The sequence below is a fragment of the Onychostruthus taczanowskii genome, unplaced genomic scaffold (assembly GCF_017590055.1).
Source record: "Onychostruthus taczanowskii isolate IOZ18803 unplaced genomic scaffold, ASM1759005v1 scaffold82, whole genome shotgun sequence".
Classification (NCBI taxonomy): Eukaryota; Metazoa; Chordata; class Aves; order Passeriformes; family Passeridae; genus Onychostruthus; species Onychostruthus taczanowskii.
This window is the reverse complement of record NW_024506112.1, coordinates 404,637-428,789: the sequence shown is the minus strand read 5'-3', so window position 1 is coordinate 428,789 and position 24,153 is coordinate 404,637. Positions and strand designations below refer to the sequence as shown.

General features: G+C 37.4%; 1 protein-coding gene across 1 annotated transcript in view; it reads right to left on the bottom strand.

Moving 5' to 3' along the window:
- CCSER1 (coiled-coil serine rich protein 1) overlaps window positions 1-24,153 on the bottom strand; it is a 538,501-nt gene that overhangs the window by 307,745 nt on the left and 206,603 nt on the right. The window contains exon 6 of the mRNA XM_041424489.1: window positions 5,966-6,043. Within this exon, the coding sequence (XP_041280423.1) occupies window positions 5,966-6,043 (78 nt within the window). The remainder of the gene's footprint in view (window positions 1-5,965; window positions 6,044-24,153) is intronic.

The following is a 24,153-nucleotide window of genomic DNA, read 5'->3' as shown; positions in this document are numbered from 1 at the left end:
TCCTCCCATGGAGTTTCAAGAAAATCTTTTTTCATAGTCTTAGTGATAAAATCTTGTCAGCAACCTATAATGTTACAAGTTTTATGACTTTAAATCTTGGATATAGAGTACTCAGCAGGAAAAGCTTACTTTGTAGGTATGCATCAGAATTCATCGTGGGAGTGTGTGTCTGCCTGAGGGAAGGAACCTGAATGAACCCAGTATGTACCCTTGCCATACTGATTATATAAAATGTTAAGTTACGCTGGAAACCCCATTAACTGGAAAAAAAAAAAAAAAAAGTAATGATGATCCTTCTGCATGACTTTGTTGAAGCATCATTTCTGGTTGCTTTTGAACATTTTAATATGACATACATTAATCATTTTCCTGTATGTGGCTCATTGAGTAAATAACTGAATTTATAGCATTTAAAGCATCAGTTTTGCCTAAGATAGGAATTTAATTGTGAAATTTTGAACTTGAGGTGAACCTGTGATGAAAGCTTGAATAAAATAAAGGAGAATATATTAAAAAATACATGTACATAAAATTTGGAAAGAAAGGGAACTATAATCAAGGCATAGAGGCAGAAAGAAATCAAACAATACATGTGTAGTTCCCAGTCTTAATGCTGATCCTTTTAGTCATTAGTAAATATGTTAGTATTTAGTAAATATATCAGTGATACTGGGCAACTACTGATGTACCTACACTCCCACAAGAAAAAATGTTTAGTTTACTCATTAAACAGGTGATGTGGCTCTATTCAGACAAAGTTGCTGGCAGAGCTCTTTTTCTTAGACAAAATGTGCACAGAGTTACTGAGAAAAAGGAAAAGGCAGTGAATAAATGCACAGAAGCTTCTTGTAACAGCGCCCATAATACCTACTTCACACTCCTCACTTCAGAACAAATTCAGTGCTTTTCAAGTTCTCATATCCTACAATGATAAAGACTGTGAAACAAATCAGACATATAAATCTTTTTGAGAAATGACAAAATGGAAGGCTTGCACCAAAGGCAGAAAGCTGCTGTGATGATGTGACATCTAAAAGTTTGTGCTATACTAGCCCAGGAGTCATAAAGAAAGGAAATAGTGACATGGGAGAGAACAATTAAGAGTGGAAGGAATCGATTAAACCACTGAAGAATGGTGACAGACTGGTTTAAAATAGGATGGAGACTGAGGCAACAAAACAGTAAAGGTGGGGTTGTGTGAGTCATACTTCTACAACTCTACTCACTTGACTAAAATATCAAAAGCATCTCCAAAACAAACAAAAAAACCCCAAAAAACACAGAGGCTTCAGATGCTTCTAAGCAGAAGCAGAAATTCAGCTGGAGGGTGAAATGAGAGGAATGAGAGCTAATGAGGCCTCCAGGCCACTGCAGAGCATCACTGAACCCAAACTTGCTGTATCTGCCATGGGGTCACAATGCCTGTGTCATAATTTCAGAGTCTGTTTTGAACACAAAGAAACACATTAAATTCTTCCCAATTAAGGAAGTGACAGCAAATACTTAAAATATTGGGAAAAGTGCATTTAAGGTAGAGAGGGTAAATAAGCTGGCTGTGTCAACTGTGTCAAGCATAGGAAGCTTTTGGAACGACAGGCCCATCATTACTCATCTACTACTACTCATCACTGCTGAGTAAGTTAAGAAAAGATCTCATTCTACACCTAGAAATACAGAGTCCCACTCTGAAAGATGAGTTCCCTGGGCTAACCAGCAGTCATTACTGTGCCTTTCATAATGATTATTCCAAATATCAGCAGTAAAATTAAATTGTGATTACAGACCAAATGGATAATTTATCTCTTGCTAATTCCAGGCACAAATGTCAGGAGCTGCCAGAGCTCATGCCCATTCATGAACTGCACTGATTTGCATTTCCAGAGCCTGTAAAGCTGCAGGATGAATAGTAAAACTTTAAGTATAGACATAATTTAGTACAGATTACACTTTACCAGACCTACAGCAGTGGTAACACTACTGAGGACTGTCAGCTTTTGCTACTTGACCTGGCACTTCCGTTTTCTTACTGAAGGAATTTGCATCAAGGGTATTAATTACAGAAGTCAGAACACAGTAGGATAATAAATACTGAAGGAAATTCTCAGCTCCCTCAAAGGAGAAAAGAAATAATGGAGGAATTTTTTCTTTCATTTAATGCCAATTAGTAAAGCATGGTTGAAATTAATCAGAATTGAGACACAATTAAACATCTCTACAATAAATTGCTAATATGGTTATTATTTACAACTTGGCTGTGACTAATAACCAGTGAGACTGATGCTCATTACAACAGATAATGTATAATTAGGTAATATTAGATATTTGATGTACCAAATGGCTGTCATAGATCTCTTCTTAAAAGACTGTCACTATATTTAAAAATAATTTAATAATAATAAAATACTATTATTATAAAGCACAGGATAATGAGTAGGAGAAAAGAACAGGTTCTAAAAATTGGATGAGACATTGCTTGCTAAGTTGACCTTTCAGAAATACCCACTCCTTCACTTATCTTCTAAATGAAAGGCAGGATTATTTTTAATTCTAGCTAATGAGAGCGGATATAAGTACTCATAATTAAAAGTCACTCACATTTGAGCCAGCTACAGTTTTGCTATTATAACACAGAATAACACTTAAGGTTGCATGACAAATACCATTCTGCTCCATTATATTCCAAATTCTTAGTTCTAGAATATTTCAATTGTGACACAACTTTTTCCCATAAGACAAAGACCTACTTCTTCAAGAAATATTATAAAGGGACAGCAGAAGAAACTTCTCTTCAAAAGAAGATCCTCCCTACTTGAAAGTTTAAATGCAAAACCACCAAAGATTATGCTTTCTGAGAGGAGAAATAAACTTTTTCTACAATATAGGAAAAGTTATTCCTTTTCTAAACACATGGAAAACAGCAGAGGATTGAAAGCTGGAATGTGACATAAAAATAACCCTCATAAAGAAGAAATGCCTAGGATGGCTTTATCAAAAATGGTTGTAGAAACATTTTGCCAAAGTGTCTGTGTACATGGCTGAACAGGATTTTTTTCTGAGATTTTGAAGAGCACAGCTAAGGAAGATTGCTCTGAACGTCTGTCTGTTGCTAGCTCCACAGGGAGAAGGAACCCAAAGCCACACAGAAAACTGGCTGTACTGGATGCTGTGCCAAGTTGCCCCTTTCCCCAAGGAAAACCAAATCTACTATTTACAACACTTATGGAGGAAAGGTTGCTGAATGGCATTAACTATATGTTTATCTGGAAATTTTCTCATGGTTGCTTCTTGGATTCAACAGCTCTGGCATTGGCTACCTTTATTTCTTACCCAATTGTTTTCTACTCCTTTTGCTGGGTACCAGTGATACACTTTTAAAGGTACTATCTTGATGTAAGTAAAGCACAATGACTCAGTTAAAGTAGTGATATAAGATGGACTCAGGTGGACTATCTCTGGCTGCACTGGAAAATATCTTGCTCCAAACACTCCTGAGCAGGGTCTTATGTGATTTGGATCTTTCTGCAAGTCACAGCATGTGCAATACATTGGGAGAATGGTAGCTGAGGTTCGTTAGCAGAGCTGAGATGCACCTTGCAAGTAATTCCAGGGAAATCTGGTTTCTCACTTTCATTAGATTAAATTCAAAATCTTAAAATGATTTTGTACAAGCTTAGGTTGTCCACATTTTTCCAGCACATATCCTGTGGGACTAAAAATGACAGGCATCTGCTTTGGTGAAGCTGGATATACAAGAAGAGTATGGTGACAGGATTCGTATTCTTTCCTTATGCAGAAATGAAGATTTTCTTTTGAAGGCAAATTGTTAAAATCCACGGAAGGACAGTTCTCTTTCTTGGTATAAAACCAGGTATGACTGAGAACCCAGGCTTGGTTTCATTTCACAGCCTAATATAAAAGCTCATTAGCTCAGAGATCTTCAACTGTCCCAAAGAGAGGCAGTTTATAGGGCCCTGCTTCGTTACACCTGTGCTTTCTGAACCACAGATTGGAATTTCTTTTTCAATCTCCTTCTTCACAGCAAGGATGTGGGAAAGGTTATTATCATGCTGCTAAGGGAAATGCACCATCCCATCATCAAAAGCCAATATTATTGACTGACAGTATTCGGAGAGGCTTATGGCTTGTAAAACCAGTCATTCACATTACAACTGGAACAATAGTGCTCTCTCTTGGAGTGAGCCAAGGAGAAATAACAGAAACTGTTACATTTTATATTATTCTTATTTCTACTAAATGCTGTAAAATGCACTTAACTTTTTCCTGGTCTGACCTCCATTCATTTTACTTGAATTGCAAAGGAAAATGTTTCTTGGTTTGAAAATTGACTGAGAATGAAAGATTAAGTAATGCTCTCTGCCCTATTTTTCAGTTTCTTTTACCATTTCTACTAGACTTTTAATATGAAAAACATCTTTATTGTTTTATTAGAGCAACTATTCCACTTCAAATAAGTAATTTACAACCCATTCTGGGTTATAGGAACACCATTTCCTTAAAAAAATAAAGGCACTACAGTGCACTTGTCAATGCCCCGATGCAAACAGAGCAATGTTTGATTACCTCAGCATGAAAATTATCAAGTCAGATTTTCTTACCTCTTACACCTTTATATGAGCTGAGCAGCCCATTTCTTTCTAAGTGTAATATCTTAGTGGTTTTCCAGGCACAGGGAGACTCAACTACTGAATCCGACTTAAATGTTGAGCAGTCTTCAGTGTGCATTTGAAGTGGTGTTCCAAAGAAATAAAGATGTGTACCCTGGTATCTGGGCAAAACATTGCTCAATTTCAGCCAAATCTGAGCGACAGAGTCTTAAAAGTGTTAAATCCCAAATGAGGAAAAAGATCAGTGATACCCCATCTGTACCTCCACTGATGAAACAACTGAGCAAGCACAATCCTCAACCCTTCTAATAGCAAGAATCAGCTGGCTGGTTGTACAACTGTTGCACAGACACTGAAAATATGGGGGGGGGGGAAAAAGACTTTCTTTTCTGGGCTTGGCCAGGTCTGAAGGACACTGTTCTTTTCTGAGCTGGAAGAACATGCAGTAGAGACACAAACTTTACACCACCAAATTTCATTAATTCCATTTACTCAGCTTTAACTTAGCATCATCACAAAGTGACTAAAAATCAACTCAGTCAACTGCTTGTATGAACGCAGAAGGTGGAAACTTACTTGGGAGCGGGAAAATTTTAAAAAGGATATTCCTGTGAGTGTAACTTAGTCCATATTATGACACCCAACTGAGTGAGTGGTGCTGAAAGCTCAAGTTCCCTCTTCCTTATCTAAGGGAACAACTGGCAAGGTGACCTCTTTGCTAGATGATGCAGCACTGCTCTGAGTACCTGGGTGGCCTCAAGATACCTCTTCCAAGAAGATCTGCCTAAGGCTATTCTGTGTCCCAGGGATGGATACCATGGTGTTAGCTGAAAAAGTGACATATGGCAACTCACTCCTCACAGGTTAAACCTCATGAAGTTATGGACATTGTCCCAACATTTATTATTAACTAAAACGCCAGGCCTGTGGCTTACACTAGACTTATGCCAAAACCATTCTTTGAGCGACCCTTAATGTCTCCTGTATCCTTGGAGAAACTAATCTTTGTTTTGTTAAAAGATATACTTGAAATACAAAATAAGAGAAATCTGTTTATGTCACACACTTATACAGCAATGCACATATCCAAATGGGATGATGGATAAAAACACAGTCTAAAAATAACAGTTCACAGCTGCAGTCTGCTGGAAAACTATTCAACACCAACTTTGTATTCTAGGTATTTCTTGAAAATTGCATGTTATATACACAGAACATCAGCTGACATCACAGAAATTTAAAGAAAAGGAAGAAGCAACAATAGCATTTCACAGTACAGCAGATAACGTGATAAGCCAAGATTAAAAGACAATATTTATGATTAAATGAATTAACTGTACCTTAAAAAACAATGGCTCCTCAGGAAGGGGGCTAACAGGGAGGGAGGCTGTGCTGCCAGCTGGGCTCATGTCCGTACTCTGAAAGAAAAGCACATAGGGGTTTGCATTTCCAATCTGGTTCTATTGATAACTTTTTTACTTTTTGGAGGAGGGGGGGACGAAAGAGCTTAAAAACAGCACTGGAAATCCAACAGAATTAGACTGACAACTGCAACCTGTATTTGCTTGTAATTAGTTCAAGTATTTCACTAATGGGTAAGTACTTGCATTTTATTTTGAATCAACTCTCTATGCAAAGACTGAAACACACAAGTACACAAACACGCTGTTCATATTTGATCACATAGAAAAATTTATTCAACTCAAAAGAAACTACGACATAAAATTTTAAATTATTTTTGGGATGGCTCAACAACATATTTAGAAGGAAATATTAACAGGAAAGCAATACATTGCAGGAAAATATTAGGTTCTATGTTTAAAAAAAAGATCTCATTTACATGAGTCAATATACCTAACAAGCACTAATACAAGAAAAGAAACAATGAAGACCAAAGTTATAAATCAAAATAATTCAGTCTACTTCAATGGATATGTCGAGTCAAAATGCTTGAAAGATTGACCTAGAGCCCCACTCTCTCAAGTCATATTTCAGTAACTTTCTGGTTAGCATGGTCGTTATTTTCACAGATGTGACATATTAAAACAAGTGTGCGACTCTTAACAATATAGAAAGGTAATAATAATAGAAGAACCAAATCTGAAGCTTAAAAACATATATAAACAATATCACCGTTGTTCTGGAGAAAACTAGAATAATGCTATCTCTTGGGGAAAAAAAGTCCCTAAGCGCTAAAAAAATGAAAATCCATCATGACCACCATAAAACAGAAATTAAGATTTTAAAAAATATCAACAAGTTTGCATGACGTAGGAGTGCATCCTTTTTCACAATGTAGCACTGCAATGCAGAATGATTTCATAAATTCAATTTCCAACACCTGTTTTTGCATCACTATGAATCTACTCTAAGTTCTTTGATAAACCAAATTCTGCAAGTGAAGCACACTGCTCCACCCAGTAATTTCTAACAGTTCATTCATCAGAAGATGCTTATGGAGAGACACTGCATTTTACTCAGCCAACTGGTCACGGATGAAAAAAGAAACATTTTGGGTATGAAACGCTCATGTCAAATCCAAAACAGGGCACAGAGACTTCAAAGTTAACATCCACTGAGAAAATGTGAGTTAAATTAAATACCTATCAGTTACACCATAGCTGAAAGGAAAGACAACAGTTACTTGCTAAATAACAGGGATGCAAGTAAATGAGAAAAAAGGGGGCCATGGTAATTATATCCTAAGAAAGAGACAGGTAATTTGTAACCCACGGAACACAGAGACTCTGTTGAGGAATAGAGATTGCAGCATGTCACAAAGCCAGTATCGCTGCAGAATCCATTGTATTCAGAAACATTACAAATTTTAACTCGGACTCCTGCACCTGATCATCAAGAAAACTGGCCAGTAATATTTACAAAATGAAGTGGAACTTAGCTGTTCTACATTAAACAAAGACTACAGACAAAACTGGACACTTCTGTTTTGCCTCACATGCCAGCAGCTCAACAGAACACAATTCACTTTTAATTTATATAGCATAGGAAATAAAACTAAGAGAGGGGGGGAAAAATCAAGCATCTGATTTCCAAACCAAATCAAATGCCCTAATTTGCTATTAGAAGTGTGCAGGAGGACAGACCCATCTTTAAGAACTGAAACAGCATCACTAGGAAAATCTGCAAAGCGTGAGCTGCACATTGTTCAGGGATAGCTGGAATCCAAGGAAGGTTTAACACCCCTGAGGATGACACTGGTGTTGTCGCAAAACACCTCAGGGCACATCCAGAGGATGGCCTCAGAAAAACATCTGCTCTTCCATGATGACTGGACAGGGGCCAGCTCAGGTCTGATGTCACACTGATGTAGCACCATGCCTGAACCAAAAGTGAGGGGTGTGAGGGGTATGTTAGGAGGGGCACCATGACTACATGGCTTCTGGACTGAAAATAATTTGAGTCTGGCCAGACAGGAGCACTGGCAGGAGAGCCTAGAGCTGTCCATATATACATACTCTCAGTGGCCCCTCCAACACCTTCAGTAATTTTCCTCTCTAAGAAAGCAGAGCACTATCTGTGCCTGTGTAAATTAATTAAACCCAGTGGCACTAACACAGTGTATTACAGTGGAGGACTGAGTGAGACAGCACCAAAAGGGTTGTTTCTCAAGCTATTAAAAAACCCAAACCCTAACAAACTAATCACTGCTATGAAAGCTGTTGACAGCTTGCCTACCTGAAGCCATATACTAAGAATTTCAAACAACACCACACTCCCCACTTAAATTTGTTCTCTGTGGTGCGCTTATCATAATCACACTTTGCAGTCTAAAGCTCCCCATACATATAAAAAAAAAAAAAATCACTGTGAGGAATTTACTCAATGGAGAATTATTTGATGTTGTCTAAACTAATTATGTTCTCATAAAAGCAGCCACTCACTTCACGTCCAGCATAAACTTGATAGGTTTTAGTTATAAATTAACCAGAAGATGCTATACCATGAGGCTATAATTACATGTTGTAAGTCGTCGCAAATGATAAACAAACATAATTTGCATCTTAATTCAAAACATTAGGCAAAATCAGGACATCTGATTTTGCAGTACTTTGCTGTGCAACTATCATTTTAATATGTGGGTTTTTTATGTACAAAATGCACAGCTGGGTTTTGTTGACTGAGCCTTTTCCATGTGCCACTGGAAATCTCTCAGTTTACCAGAGGGCAGAAAATTTGCACAGCTTTAATCACCTAAACTAAATTTTCAAAATATCTGAACACCAAGCAATTCAAGTATTTCTCAGAACAACAGTGGAGAAAAATACCATCTTGCCCATGTCAAAAAAATATCCATTAGCATTTCTCTCAGTGCTTTTAGGCCTTTTTTGTTTGTTTTTTTGTTTGTTTGGAACAGGCTGCTAATATCCAGAAAACTGACATTATTAGAATTTTGTCAATAAATCTTCCATAACTGTAAAGATCAACAGTTATGTTTTGTTCTAATTTCTAGAATCAGTCTAATGAGGCAAAGGAAGAAAACAAGCCCAAGAGAACAAACTTTTCCCATTGCTACATCCATTTTGTAGATCCAAGGTCAAGATCCTGTTTGAGGAAAAATTCTCATTATTTGAGCTAGATGGAAGTGAAAGCAGCTGTTTCTAGAGTTGTTTTAAAGTAGTTACAGGCTTGGTTTTGTTTTATTCCACTTGTCTCTACCTTCCTCAAAGCAGAACACTTCACAAACCTACATAACAAAGTAAACTGTCTAACAGCAGATTAGAGAATGTAGTCAGCAGTCCTCCAACAACACAGAAGATAAGGTATGTGCACAGTGTTAAAAACACACTCCTGTTTTTAAAAGAACTCCTTCTTTTCAAGAGTCCTTTTCCAATCTTCAACCACTCTTCTATAAATGAAAGCAGATTCACCACATAAATTCAGATTTTTCTTGCTACAAATCCTTGCCTTTAATCTGATGTTCTTTAAGAAGTGGCCTATCTGTCAGCCTTCATTAATTGTGCCATAAAATAAGGACCATCCACCAACAGAAGCCAATTTAATTTGCTACAACTGCTTTTCAACAGTGGTAAACACTGCAATGGTATCTGGCAGACACTGACTCCTCAGGAGACCACTATCACAATTTATTGATCTAAGGAGTTAATACTGACAGAGAAAACCTTCAGTGGATATTAGAGCTAGAGATCCAATAAATCTTTATAATAACTGAAGAAAAGACAATCTGTGTACTTTATAGCTTTGTCTAAGGGGTAGTGGATGAGTGTTGAAGTGACTTTCAGAGTGATAGTTTTAGCTGTATCATAAGTTATGTCAGAAAATATCATTTTATAATCTAGAAGTTGAGTAGAACTAGGAAATTAAATAAGTGCAGTCAGCAAGTGCAGTAGTGACATTTTGATATACTGAGGGTAATCAAAGACCTGCAAATGGATTTACTAATGGGTCTGCACAGTATTTTTATGAAATATTGTACTTAAATATCATTATCCCATTTTATCCATGGAAGTGAAAAAGAAGGGAAAGTGATTTGCACAAAGCTATGAAGTGAGGTCAAAAACAAAGACAGAATCATCCAGTTATTCATCAAGGGTGTGCAACACTCTCTTACACACTTTTGGAGTGCTCTGATTTCTGTAATTTTTGTATTATTTAATGTCATGAAGAGGTTTTGCTCATACATGTAACTTCCTGCAAATAAATTTTCTATAAACAACCAAGGCCGGAAAAATGAAAATTGGTTTAGATTAAAGAAAATAGTATACACACAATAAAAGCTTTCATCTCCCACCCTCTATCAGGTCTGAGTAACATCCCCAACATCCCCCACCATTCTCACTAAGAACGGAGTGAGAGCCTCCTTAGTATGTGTTTTGTAATATCTATGGATACAATTCGGTGGTTATTTATAAATCCATGTCACATCTCCTTCCTTAGAAAATACAGCTAAATATCTTACTAATTACTAATGCATGCAATCAACAACTCAGACATTTAAGTATTATTTTCCAGTATTTGCCTGGAGCTTGCTGCTCCCATAGCTAGGAAGGCTGCGTGGGTCTTGCATCTGACCTGAGTTGTTGTAGCTCCCGTTGCAGGGGTGAAGCTTAAATTACAGCTGCTACTGTGTCTTGCTAGCTCTTTTTATGCTCCATGACCTACAGACAGCCAGGGAAGGTTTCAGTGGTTCAATTACCTACTGATTCTCAATCAGCAATTAGTATACAGGCACACAGATCAGTCCTGATTCCTCTCACAATCTAAGCAAAGCCAATCACCTGGGGAAGTTTGGAAATTCCACCTCATAAAAGATAAGATACTGATCTGTCACTTAGCAGTATTTATACATCCAGAACTGTTTTTTTTTTTTTTTTTTAACAAGAGTCTGAGTTTTCAGGACTCTCTTAAATGTAATACTTCACACATTTCTTTTCCACCAGAGAGGGTTTAGTATGAAGAATATTTTGTTGACTGTTATGTATTTCCACTTGGAAAAAATAGCTGAAAAGATGCTCCTTCAACCTTCTAATTAGGCTAAATCAATTATAAAGCCCATAAGCAGCAAGTAACATAAAGCATACATGGTTTGTTGAAGGGCTACTGTATTTGAAATAGTTTAGACTCAGACTGTATTTTCACACTGTTTTATATTTAATATAAACTTAATTTACTCAAATACTTAAATTTACCAAGTTACCAATCTCTCTTCTCTTTATATTAATTGCAAAAGTGTAAGAACACCAAAGCACAAAGCACAAATTACTATTATTATCTGGTTTTCAGTTTCTAAAATGGCAATATGAAATTCCTTTACCTAAATATAAGTTGGTAGCTAGGACAAGGACAACACCTTGATAAAGTTTTTTGAAATTTGCAAACAAAGTAGAGAGCTGAACTACTGAGAATGGGAGGTTGCTGGTTTATAATTCAGTGCATACAAAGTGGGGAAAAAAGTCTGTTTTTATAAGCACAGAAATTTGACATTTCTTACAATAGACAATGACATCCATGTCATTACATAACTAATGCATTTATTTAACATCAAATCTGTCTTCCTTTCTGCTCTTTATTTTCACCTGGATTTCATCTTGCTCATCCTCCCAGTCTGTCTTTTCTCCCTGCTTTCCTCCACAAAACTCCCAATAAACAGAAACACAAGTTTTCTTGTCAGACAGCTTCCGGCCACAGAGAGATTACATGAAGTGTCCATTAATATGTAGGAGAAAACCATTTTTACCTTCCCAACAGCAAATTCACTGCAAGTTAATCTCTAAAAATCCCCTTCACTTCTATTACAAGCAGAATCTAATTTCAAAACTAATTTGGACAATGACTTTGGGGTTAACATCTCTTTGAGAGAAGACCCGGGGGATCATCAGTGACTGTCACTCTCTCAGTTGGGACTGCTACCATGACACATGATATTAAATGCAACTCCAGTCATATTTTTATCCTAATGAAAACCAGGGAGTTGCTTTCACAGATGCAAATGCTTTGTTGACAACACAGTAAAGAACTGATTTCCTTAAGCAAAACTCTACTCCCTCTTCAGTTTCTATTGTTTCTTTCATACTTCATTGACTATACTATCCAGCCTTGACATTTTGTTATTGTATATTCCTCCCTAATAATATCATATAAAATCAGCTTTTTCTGCTCTTTCAGCAGGCAATTGAGAGAACCAAGTGCTCTCCAGGGATTTTAATCTGCAGGCTGTCTATTTCAATTGCTTTTCTTTCCTTGCAGGAGATCTTTCAAATGTACACTTTTTTTTTTATCAAACTGCTTTCAGCTTTGTAGAAAAAAAAAAAAAAAAAAGATGGTTGTCTCTCACAGTAGGTTCAGTGTGGTTTTTTAAAACTCTAGTCACAAAGACACTTTCTTTCTCCAAAGCCTGCATCACAGCACTCACAGTAACTACCTGATACTCCACACCACAGTCACAATCTGAATGTGAAAGAAAATGTTTGCTTGGCATCCACTCAAAGAAAAGGCCATCAGCAGAGAACCTCTGGGCTCTCTCAAACTTCTACATCTTCCCTGCATAGAGATCCACTGTTTTTTCTGCACTTCCAGATAAAACACTTAGAACAGAACTAATCAATTAATCAAACTGAGAAGGGTCAAATCAGAGAACAGAACTGACTCCTCTCCCTCCCTTACACACACAGGCATGTTATGCATCATTACCTAACAACATACTGGGACCAAGATACAAGGTGGAACTAAAAAGGACCAGATATCAACACAAACAATAAGTGCACCTACCATTACATTAAAGAGAATAAAAGTATAAACAGAATATACATTTATTTGCTGCTGGATATAGGGAAGCAGCTGTCTTGTTGGGTTAGGAAAAAAATGCTCCCCAAACCAGGTTGTTCTCCAAGTTCCTCTGAAGTACCCACAGATGGCCATTGTTGAAGCCAGACATGGATTTAGGTGCCAGTTTCAGCACAACAGTTCCTATGCTCACAATTCACTGTTCTCCATGAAGCTCTGAAAGATGTTTTTGATCTCCTTACAGCCAGTGTAATGTCTTTTTTAGTCTACAAAAGACATGATTCCTTCAAGACAAAAATCTATTTGTACTTGCTATTAATGAGTATCTTTCTTGAAGGCACACATTTGAACATTCACCAAACTCACACCCAAAAACCACACATGCTTTACTGTCCAGTATATCACTTTGCCCATAAGTACATAGGGATATAGGTTGTATCTCCTCCAATATTTTGATTCGTTAACTAACTACAGTTTCCCTGACTTAAAGTACTTTCATCTAAATGAGGGCAATGTTTCATAATATTGATGCAACTTATTTTTTAAATCTGAAGACAGTGAAGCCAACCTGACTTCCATTAATAATTTTCTGCTAAGTTGTCCAGTTGTTTCCTAAGTTTATTTTACATTGCAAGCATCATGGACAACTTTGCAAGAGTTTCACAACTGTGTTTTAATCTGCGGCTATGCTTTATTTTTCTGTGATTCCCAGAAAAGATTCAGATGCCTTCAATTGCTATGCATTTCATTGAGGTTTTAACAAGCTATTTTGCACTTCCTAAATGTTGTGATTGCAATTATTCTCACTTCTTCATCAGTTCTCAGAAGGGTTTTTACCATTTCAGTATGGAACCACTCCTGACAGGGTATTTTAATTTATTTAGATACAGAACTTCATTCTCAAAACTATCTTGAATTACCCAATAACGGCTTAAAGGAAACATTTTAAACATCTGTACGTATCTGCTACTAAATCAAGGAAGACAGGCTGGGTGTTTTCTTCACACTACATGAAAAGAAACAAGTGACATTTTACAATTTGAAATACATTATTCCTGGCTGCAGCACTTCTTCTGCATAATGTTGATAGAAGTAAATCTAAAAAATTAGTGAGTTTTTCTATTTTATTTGCTTCACAGTATTTCCAATAGTAATGACTTTTGAAAGTTGAATTTATGTGGCATATCTATATATATGGCAATATTTCATCTTCTGAACTTTAGAAATTCTAGTTACCAAAGACAGTTTCTAGAATGCTAAGCCCACTTTTTAGTTTAACAGATTCCATAGTGGAGTTGGTCAAGGCAGAAATTCCAAGAAAATTCCTTGAATTTGAGAAAAATTCCTTTATTTTGTAGAAATGCAGTATGCTGAGCTCTCACCTTAACACAGCAGCTTTCATTCCTAAGGGAAGGATTAAGGGTAAGGCACAACAGGAGCTTCAACTCCCACCCTGTCAGAAGGTTCAGTAGAAGCTACCCCAGTTGCAGTCCTTCCACAGTCCTTGAAGCTCCACTTGTTCTCCTTTCTACTTTCCAGTGCTAAACAAGATTTTCCTGTGCTGGGACCCCAGAGCTGGTGCAGCCCTGCAGGTGGGGCCTCAGCAGAGCAGAGGGGCAGAATCCCCTCCCTCCCTTGCTGCCCCTGCTGCTTCAGATGCAGCCCAGGATACGTTTGGCTTTCTGGGCTGTGAGTGCCCATTGCCAGCTCATGTCCAGCCTCTCATCCCCCAGCACTCCCAAGACTTCCTTCAAGCCTGTCTGCTCTTTCTTACCTCTCAGTTTACTTGCACAGCATCTCCTCTTCCCATTTCTCTCATTCCTGCACCCATTCCATCACCAATACTAGTCCTGTAGTGCCATCCATCTGAACCTGAAAGTATTCCCACTTTCTCTACCTTCCTCCTTTCCTTTGGCCAACATCCATTTCTTTCAGGTTGTATAGAGGCTAACTCGTTTATTAAAATACATCTAATACATCTAAATTAAATACCATGTGTGTGTGTGTAGATATATATATACACACACATACTGAGATACAAAAAGAGTGTATAAATATATATATACATATACTTAGTGTATATATATATCTATACACAAATATATATATATAAGTGTATATATATATACACACACACAGTGAAGCTGGTCAAATAATGAATGTGTGAAAAAGTTGCAGGGTTTTGCTACAAAACACCCTTAATTTTGACACAACTTCTCAGCCTCAAGCTCTGAGAAGTCTGGGGAGGCCCAGCTACACTGTTCAAGAAACTGATACCATTTTCAAAGGATAAGAGGAGTTAAAAGCTGCTGTACTAGTACTAATAAGGGCATTGTGTTAAAATTATTATTGTTATTTTTAGAGCCCTCAGTTGAGCTTTTGTTTTATGTTTTACAATAGAATTATATACTAAATTTGGTGAGATATCTGAATAGCATTTTATAAAGCCATTAGCAATAAAATATTCATTTTTCATTTATATTATGTCCGGGAATACAAATGAGCATAATTTCTTCCTACCCTTCAACATTAATAGGGAAACTGGGGTGACAAATTGAACACACCTTTCACATTCATTTAACTACAATAAAATATAGAGAGATTTTCAAACGAAAAACAATTTAAAAATAATAACACTATCTGTTTTCTTTGGAGATGTTGTTACAGGGATCTCCAGTACTGTATTAATATATTTTAGTCTTTTTTTTCTAGTTCTGTAATTTTGCAAAGCAAGGTTAAGGTGCTGGCTCAATGATCATGCAATATATCAGTATTCCTTGCAACAGCTTTGGTAAAACTACAAAAATAAATCAGCAGGAGACAAAGGAAATGAGGAGACATGTTAACAAACATCTAGGCTTGTGCTACAGGCTAGGAGTTTATCCATACTCCCATTATGCCATGGAGCAGGAGGCACTCTGGCTTATCTGATGGCAGCCTCTCTGCACGGCTCCAGCAAGTTACTTTTATCTGCTCCTATTCCCCTCGCTTCCACCACTATGATTTTAGCTCTCAGCAGCTGCCACTGCTGACAAGTATCTCTGTAGGCTCAGTTATGGTAAAAAACAGAAGCTTTCCTTGGCAGAGTTTTTGGATCTCTCCCTGCTCGGCACCACAGAGGTGCTGGCAGGTGCTAACACCTCATGGCTGCTGCAGGGAGGCCCTGTGGTTGTCACTGCTGCCATCCCACTTGTAAGCAAAAGCTGGTTTCCCATCTTCTTCCTACAAGCCTCAAGAACTCCAAAAAAACCTGACATCCAAAAGCACATAAAACAATCCCCTGAGAGATCACAGGCAGCAGAAATACCCCGGGTTTAAATGTTGCCCACCAGCAGAGCTGGCCGGAGAAGCCCAGCTCACAATTATTCCTGTTGAACTCTATCTAGCTCTTATCTTACTGCTGCTCTCAACATTTCAGGAGTGGGAAGTTCAACACAAAAATTTCACCCGTCATGCTTTGCCATGCCTCTTAAAGCTGGGGCAATTTACTACGGCTGCAGCAAATATTGCATACTTGAACAGGAGGCTGCCCTGAGAACAGAGGCAAATGTTTTTTGCACTGGAATACAGGAAACAGATAAAATATAACAAACTTTAAGCACATACAATGAAGATACAAAAAGATACTTGTGGAACACTGCATTTTCAACAGAAGAAATCAATATTAAAGAAATACTAAAATCAATCCCCCACGCCCAACTATTTTATTGTAACTTCCAGTTAATGGCCGTGGACCTTTTTTGCCCTAAGTCCTACATCAATCAGAGCACATGATGATGGCCTTTAAAAGCCTCTCAGTATTTTTTTAACATACAGGACTCATATTGCAGCACTGGGATATTGCAAAGGGTCTGGAAGCTGCCCACATAGGAGCAGAAAAAAAACCTGCTGCCAGGTTTCAATCATTTCTAGTCTAATGCCTCCATTTCTTTCACTCAGTTCTGATTACTCTTCGGCAGTATAAAGTCTAAATGGTTCCTGTATTAAAGGACAATGGACAGCTGCCCAGAAGCAGTTTCAATCCTTCTCCTAAGCAGAGACATGGAATTCAGCACCAGCTCTGTAAACTCTTACATAAAACAAAACCCCATTAATACACATTTTTAAAAAAGAAGAATTTGCAACTTTTACTAATGGCTCTCAAAAACAAGATATTAACAGTGAACACAAATAACGTTTACATTGCTTTTCATTTGATTGTTTTCTGCAAATTAGTGTGTCATAGCTAAAATGCAGGGGGGAAAAAAAGCCATGTTGTAGCTTTTTGACAGATTAAGCAAAAATCCAACAGAAAATTCTCATCATTTAAGTATGGTTTTCCTGAAGGAAAATGAAAATTCTCATAGAATTCTTGTTGAATGCTTTGGAAAGGTTTTACGCATATACCTGAAGTAAAAATACTATGTTCAAGGAAGCTACTTGCAGGTATCTATTTTTCAGAGGATTTCTACAAAATTGTATAAAATACTGTCTGTATTTCTATCTGTTCACTGCAAGTTTCCTAAAACAGAAGCAGCTTGTTTTCACAGTGTCACTAGAATTTTTTAAATGCCACTAGGATCCAAGCTGCAAGGTGTGAAGGACAGGATGCCATCCAAAGGGACGTGGACAAGCTGGAGAAGCGGGCCCATGGGAACCTCATGCAGTTCAAGAAAGCCACATGCAAGGTGCTGCACCCGGACTGGAACAACCCCTATTGGCAACACAGCGGGATGAAGCAATAGAAAACAGAAAGGCTGAGAGAAGTGGGTTTGTTCAGCCTAGAGAAGGCACCAGGGAGACCTCACTGCAGCCTTTCAGGTCTTGAAGAGGGTCTGTAAGAAAAATGGGGACAGACTTAAGCAGGGGCTGTAGCCATAAGACAAGGGGTAATGGTTTCAAACTAAAAGAGAGTTGATTTGGCTTAGATATAAGGAAGAAGCTGCTTATGGTGCAGGTGGTGAACCACTGGAACAGGTTCCACTGAGAGGTGTGCCCCATCCCTGGAAACATTCAAGGTCAGGTTGGATGGGGCTCTGAGCAACCTGATCTAGTGGAAGATGTGCCTTCAACTCATTGCAGGAGACTGCACTAGATGACCTTTAAAAGGTTTGGTTTTTTTTATTTTCATTTCTTGAACACAGGCTATCACAGAATTCCAAATCTTCAAAAAGACAAGCACAGGCCATCAACAGATTTATGCAGCAGTGACTTATGCCCAACAGTCACAAACTTAAGTTAATGATGTTCCTGTTCTGCAAGCCTTTTCAAGCAGATGAAGGGTACTGCCTGAATGAAGTGTCATATATAAATGGGGCCTGAAATAGTGAATAATAAAGTTCAATTTATGGACTCAACAGCAGTGGAAAAATACAAGGAAAAATTATGCAGGGAAAAAATGTAAAAATGCAGAAATGCATGAACATCAAAATAGCATCGATAACTTTATTTTCTATTTTCTATTTCAAGCAGTATGATCACTTATGCAGTCTAATTTGAATTTATTTATAAAGAAAGCTGATTAATGCTTTATAGTATAAATGAATTCAAATTTCAATTCTTATGATAATTTAAATACTTTTCAAGAGAAACATGTTTTTCTTCAACTGCTTCTCATTTAAATCTGTGCCTCAGGTGCACAAATTTAACCTTTATCTTACACCACTTGTATAAGCAAGGCTAAATTAATATGTAAGCCAAAGCCAGCCAATTCTTCCAGGACTGACTAATCTTCTCCCCCATGGACTATGCAGGCATGGAGCTACTACTGCAATTAGTCAGGACATGAACATACACAGAGAATGATCTGTTCTCATCTACCTTTCCACAAGAGAACTCTTCACACAATTGCTAGTTTGAAATACAACCAAACTATTTCAAAACTGGAAGAAACTCACTGCTCTATAAATGCAAATTGTAACTGTGCAATAAGCACCTCCTCTGGATAAAACCCAGATTTTTTTTCCCCCCTCATGCTTTACATTTATAAAACAAAATAGGGAAACTGGAGATTTGAAAAGGTCAAAGCCTTTTGTACATCATCATGCAATTCTCCAGCTAAGAGTACAGCATTCTTAACAATTCAGCCTAAGGTTTGCTGAGTGATTATTATCAGAATAATTTCTAAAAATAGCATCAATTGCTAGATGCTGTGAGGAAAGAGAAAAGGATGTGATTGCTGAAAAACAAGCCTGAAAAAAGGAACTTATGTCTTTTGTGCTTATTTTGACACAATCTTCTCAGCATTTGACTTGCTGAATTTCAGCTGCCTACACAAAGGTACACCACTCATTTGATATATTATGTTTAAAGAAAGTGTTCCTTATTTTTACATGTTTTGTGAAATATGGAGTCTCAGGGTTCTTTTTATCCTAAACATACTAAAGAATAAAATTCAACAGCATGCTGACTGAAAAATAATAAAATACTGTGTTTCTGTAGAAGTCTCAGAAATTGAGGACAAAAGTCACATCTCTCAGATTTCAAGAGTATATTAAATACTAGCAGTAATTTGCATAAGGTATAGTATTATTTTTCATGCATTAAAAAGTTAAAGAACAAATCTGAAAAAAAACACACACCTCTCAAAAAAATACTCGCCCTACAATTCAATCAAGAGCTAGAAAGAATTGTCTACTTTGTGTTTATTCTTGATAAAGAATGGATAAAGAATTGATAAAGCAGGATTCCAATGGTGCATGATTGTCTTGTGAAAACAAATCACTTCTCATACGTGTTTTTGAAGGCCAGCAGACAAGAACAGAGACATTTTGTTTCTGGTTGCTAGGGGATACAGAAGACCATTTTCACACAGTGAATCATCACTGCATTTGAAAAATGGCATTAGCAGGAATTTCACCAATGTGCAGATGTCTCTTTCTCACCTTCAGTGATTCTGCAGTGACCTACAGCCCTGGTGTAGGATGAGGTACTGGGGGGGTTTTAATTTTCACTAATTAACCATCCCCATGGCCTTTACAAAGAATATATTGCCACTAGCATATTCAAAACTTAGAAGTATGATTAAACAGAGGCTGAAACACTTCTTTGGAACAAGTTGTGTAATTTACTACCTATTTAATTCTACAATAATCTATACATGCAAAGTAACATTTGGCATGACTAAAGTCTCATGTGACATGATTTTCACCCAGTTAAATGAAAACAGAAGACTTTACAAACAATGGGACAGCAGTACCCAGGAATTTACTCTACTCCAGTAGTTTCAGTCAGCACTCTGATGTGTGGGTTTTGTACAAATCCACTTGCACAACACATATGGGGACTTCCATAAAAAGCAACATCAGTTGCAGTTAAGTTTCCATTGAGAAACAGAAACTTGGAGGAGGGAAGGGAAGCCTTCAAAAGATAATTTCTCTGACATGAAAAGAACTATGTCAGACCAAAAATAGACTTTGCTGCTTACTAAAGGATTGTGTCACTAAGACAGCTCTTGAAAAACATCTCAGCGGTATACCATCAACGACTAGTTTTGTACCTGACTTTCATTACTAATTCTGTATATTTCATGTATTTTATTTTAAGAAAGACAAATAATACATTACAGGATGCAAAAAATTATTAGGAAAATCTTTATTCTATCTTTATTGGTTCAGCTGATGCCTGAAATGCTTGTTGTGATGTGCTCCTGACAAGAACAATCACCCAGAAGAACTGAGAACTAAAGTATTTTATTGGCATATTTTTGTAACAGGGTGAAAAATGAGGAAGCCAAATATAATGACATCCTAATGATGTAATTGATTCCAGAGCAGTGCACATAATTAATTCCAGAAGTACATGGCAAGGCAAAGTTAGGATGGATTGATATCAGGGCAATAAACCCCCTGTATAGCCACATGTAATGTTGTTTATCTCTGAGCCCACTCAGATTTACTTTCAACAAAACAAGAATTGGCTGTAGAAGATTATGAAATCTCCAAGTTAACCTTTTATTTGACAGATTAATGTAGTCAGATGAGATAATTCAGTGAGGTGTGAATGAAGTAGAAAAGGACACTGATGTGATTGATGGCATCTGACAATGTGCTGGTGAGAGAGCCATGGCATTCTGTACTGCTGAAACCACTCTAGAGTCTGAAGCAGGAGAAACAAGCACTCAGTGATGCCAAAAAGGACAAGACTTGAAGAAGAACATCCTGACATATGTGGTCGGCAGGTCTGAAACAGGGGGAATGGAGCAAAGGTTTTTAAGTGAAGGAGATGAAGGATGTACTTAAGGAAAAGCTGAATGGAGAAGCAGAAGTCTAAGCACAGGATTCTCCATAAATCTGAAAGAAGCCAATAAAGTGGTCCCAGGGTTATCTGCAGTTACTACAGAAGACATTGAAACAGGATTGTGTTGTGACAGAAAGGCATGAAGCAGCTGGGGAGAACAAGTAGGAGGAAACACTTGCAGTATGCTTTCTATAGAAATCTAATCCAAAGACAGGGCCTGACTGTGGCAAGTGGGGAGACTGGAGAATAAGAAAAAGTGAGGATCTTGATATGGCCTAAAGATATAGCCTGATGGAAGTTTAAAAGAAAAGGAATTTTATAGAAGAGGGAAGTAGAAGAAGGTATTGCCCAATTTCTTCTCTCTGAAGGGGGCTAAAAACACAAAGAAATAAAGTAACACAGCACCCTCAATACTTGGTTTGTTCCAGAAATGGATTTCTTCATTTTCACAATGTGCTACACAAAACACAATCTGAGGCTAAAAACAAAAACAAACAAAACAACAAACAAACAAACAAAAACCCACAAAAAAAGCAGAAACCCATATAGGGAAAAAAAAATCTCACTATTGCTATCCCAATAACAGATTTCTTGTACCATTTCATGTGTGTGTTCCAATACAGCTTTTGCGTGTAACCATAGTACTGCTAGATCTGAAAATTTTAAAAAGTGGCAAAATAAAATAAAGATTAAGCACTCAAATCTTTAAGCACACAAGTCTGAGACACTAGCCAGTACAAAGAATAAAATCATTTCATGAGCTTACAAATCAATACAAAGAAAACCAAACCAAACTATATTAGAACAGGCTATATTAATGCAAGTGTTCTTTACATTGATCAAAAATATTTTTGACCGAGGGGAAAAAAAAAACAAACTATGGTTAATGTCTCTATCTATCCATCCATCCTCAATACACACACTCATGTATTTATGCTTCACCCTCCAATGATGTTTAAACCAAGCAAAACGAGTGTTTTTACTTTCCTGCAGGAGCCCCCATAAGACAGATGAAAACAGAGATAAGCTATGATGTCTTGTGAGATACTTTGCAGCACCCAGTGTAATATATAGCACAATACAAATGCAATGAACCAGGTAATTGGACTGATTTCTTTTCCCAGCAGCACTCACCATTTGGTTTTTACTCTCAGAAAATGTACTGATACTATATGCAAACCACCTAGTTTTGCAACACATACGGGCCTGAAAGACAGTATTTTCTCTAACACACACAAAAAAAGTGAAATGTCAATTTAAGATCAACAAGCCTATCAGAGAAGGAAATGGACAGCAGAAACCATAATAATTATTGATGTATTTAACAAAATAAACCTAATAAGAGCACAAAACGAAAAAAAACCCCACCCACAAGTATCAAGTAAAAGAGCGCTTTATTGTCTTGCAATGTAACACTAAACTTGTATTAGACAAGTTCCCATGATTCATTTACATGGGTTTGTTTTAAAAGCTGAAGGGGAAACATGTAAACTAAAGATCTTACAAATGCTGAAAGATTTCAGCTTGTCGTATTAATTTGGCAGGCACACAATTAAAGTTACTCACATGTCTGCACTTAATTGTTTCCAAGATTAAGCCTCTGTGTACACATAAGACAGCTTGTAATGACACCTACAGGCAGCCTGCCAAATGTTTTTCATTTTAAAGAATTCTTCTGACCTTTTCTTCAAAGCTTTCATGCACCCCCTCTTCTCTGCAGGTGTTTTATATTTAGTTCAGAAAACAGCCTTGAACTGAAGAAGTGAGTTTTGTTTCAAGAAATCTTGCTGAGGTATAAACCACTTAAAACTACTATTTCACTACACTTTTTTTCACATTTCATGGGAAAATGTTCACAGTCTACCTAAAACACTACCCCGTCAAAACAAAACCCAAAATACTTAGCTCACTGCACTACTGAAATGCTATTGTGTGCTACTGAATCCATAAGAGAATAGCCGCAAGTTGTCAGTGGGAGGAAACTGTCCATTTGCTGTACCACACAAACCAATTTCCACCAGGAAATAAAGAACTTTCCACTTGAACTGAACCATAAAGTCAAATCTATGGACACACACAAAAAATTCCTGAAAGTGAAATTTTAAGACACCACACCTAGATTATATGACAGGCGATCTTTATCACCTAGAAGTGCAGTAGCGCATACCAGATGCAACACCTACTTACAAGGAAAATATTCAGGACAATCATTCCATCACGTTCAAACTGTCCACAATTCAGCTGTGCTTCCTGACAACCTGACAATCACAGACATGTGGGCAACTGCTGTGAGAGCAGGCAGGAGATGCAGGAAATTCCTGAGAATTGCGCATGACATGTACAGGACATTGGAAGCAAAATGTGCCCACTGTATCTGCCAGCAGAGTTATCAGTCCTTATCTGGTGGAATATAATATTTTCTGATGCACATCTGGGAACCTGGGAGGAAATTCTCTGAAGATGAAGTGCTACAGCCATTCTTTGTGGGTTGGCATGGCAAGACACCAAAGTTGCTTTCAGTTTGAAAGGCAGCCCAGGAAAAGGCAGCTGTGCACTGAAGTTCCCTTGTGCCTTACTACTGGTGACCCTCAGACCAACAGCAGCAAACAGAGCAGTTTCGTCCTAATGCCCCTGCTCTTTTCCTACAAGGTCACCACAAATAAAAAAGTGTTAGAAAGTTAGATACCTCAACTATCTGACAATGTTCTATAGTCTCAAAATGTGGGCAAAATAAATCCTCAAGAGATCTCACACAACATAAATTAATGTGTGAAAACAAAAAATAACTATAAAGCTTTCTTATCACAGTTTAACGTTTTTACTCAGCAGTCATTAGTAGGCTTGTTTATTCAGCACCACGAATGTTCTTCCCTTGCTGTTCTAATACACTAAACAGATTAACTATGACTCCTTTTCAAGATAAAAGAGGTTGCTACCAAGCCTTGTCTGTTGATCTGAAGCCAGAGAGTGAGATTGCAGGCTCAGTACCTCAGCTCTGTGCTGGCTGAAAAGCGAGCTTCACCTTCATTCAGTAATTTTTCATCCCAAG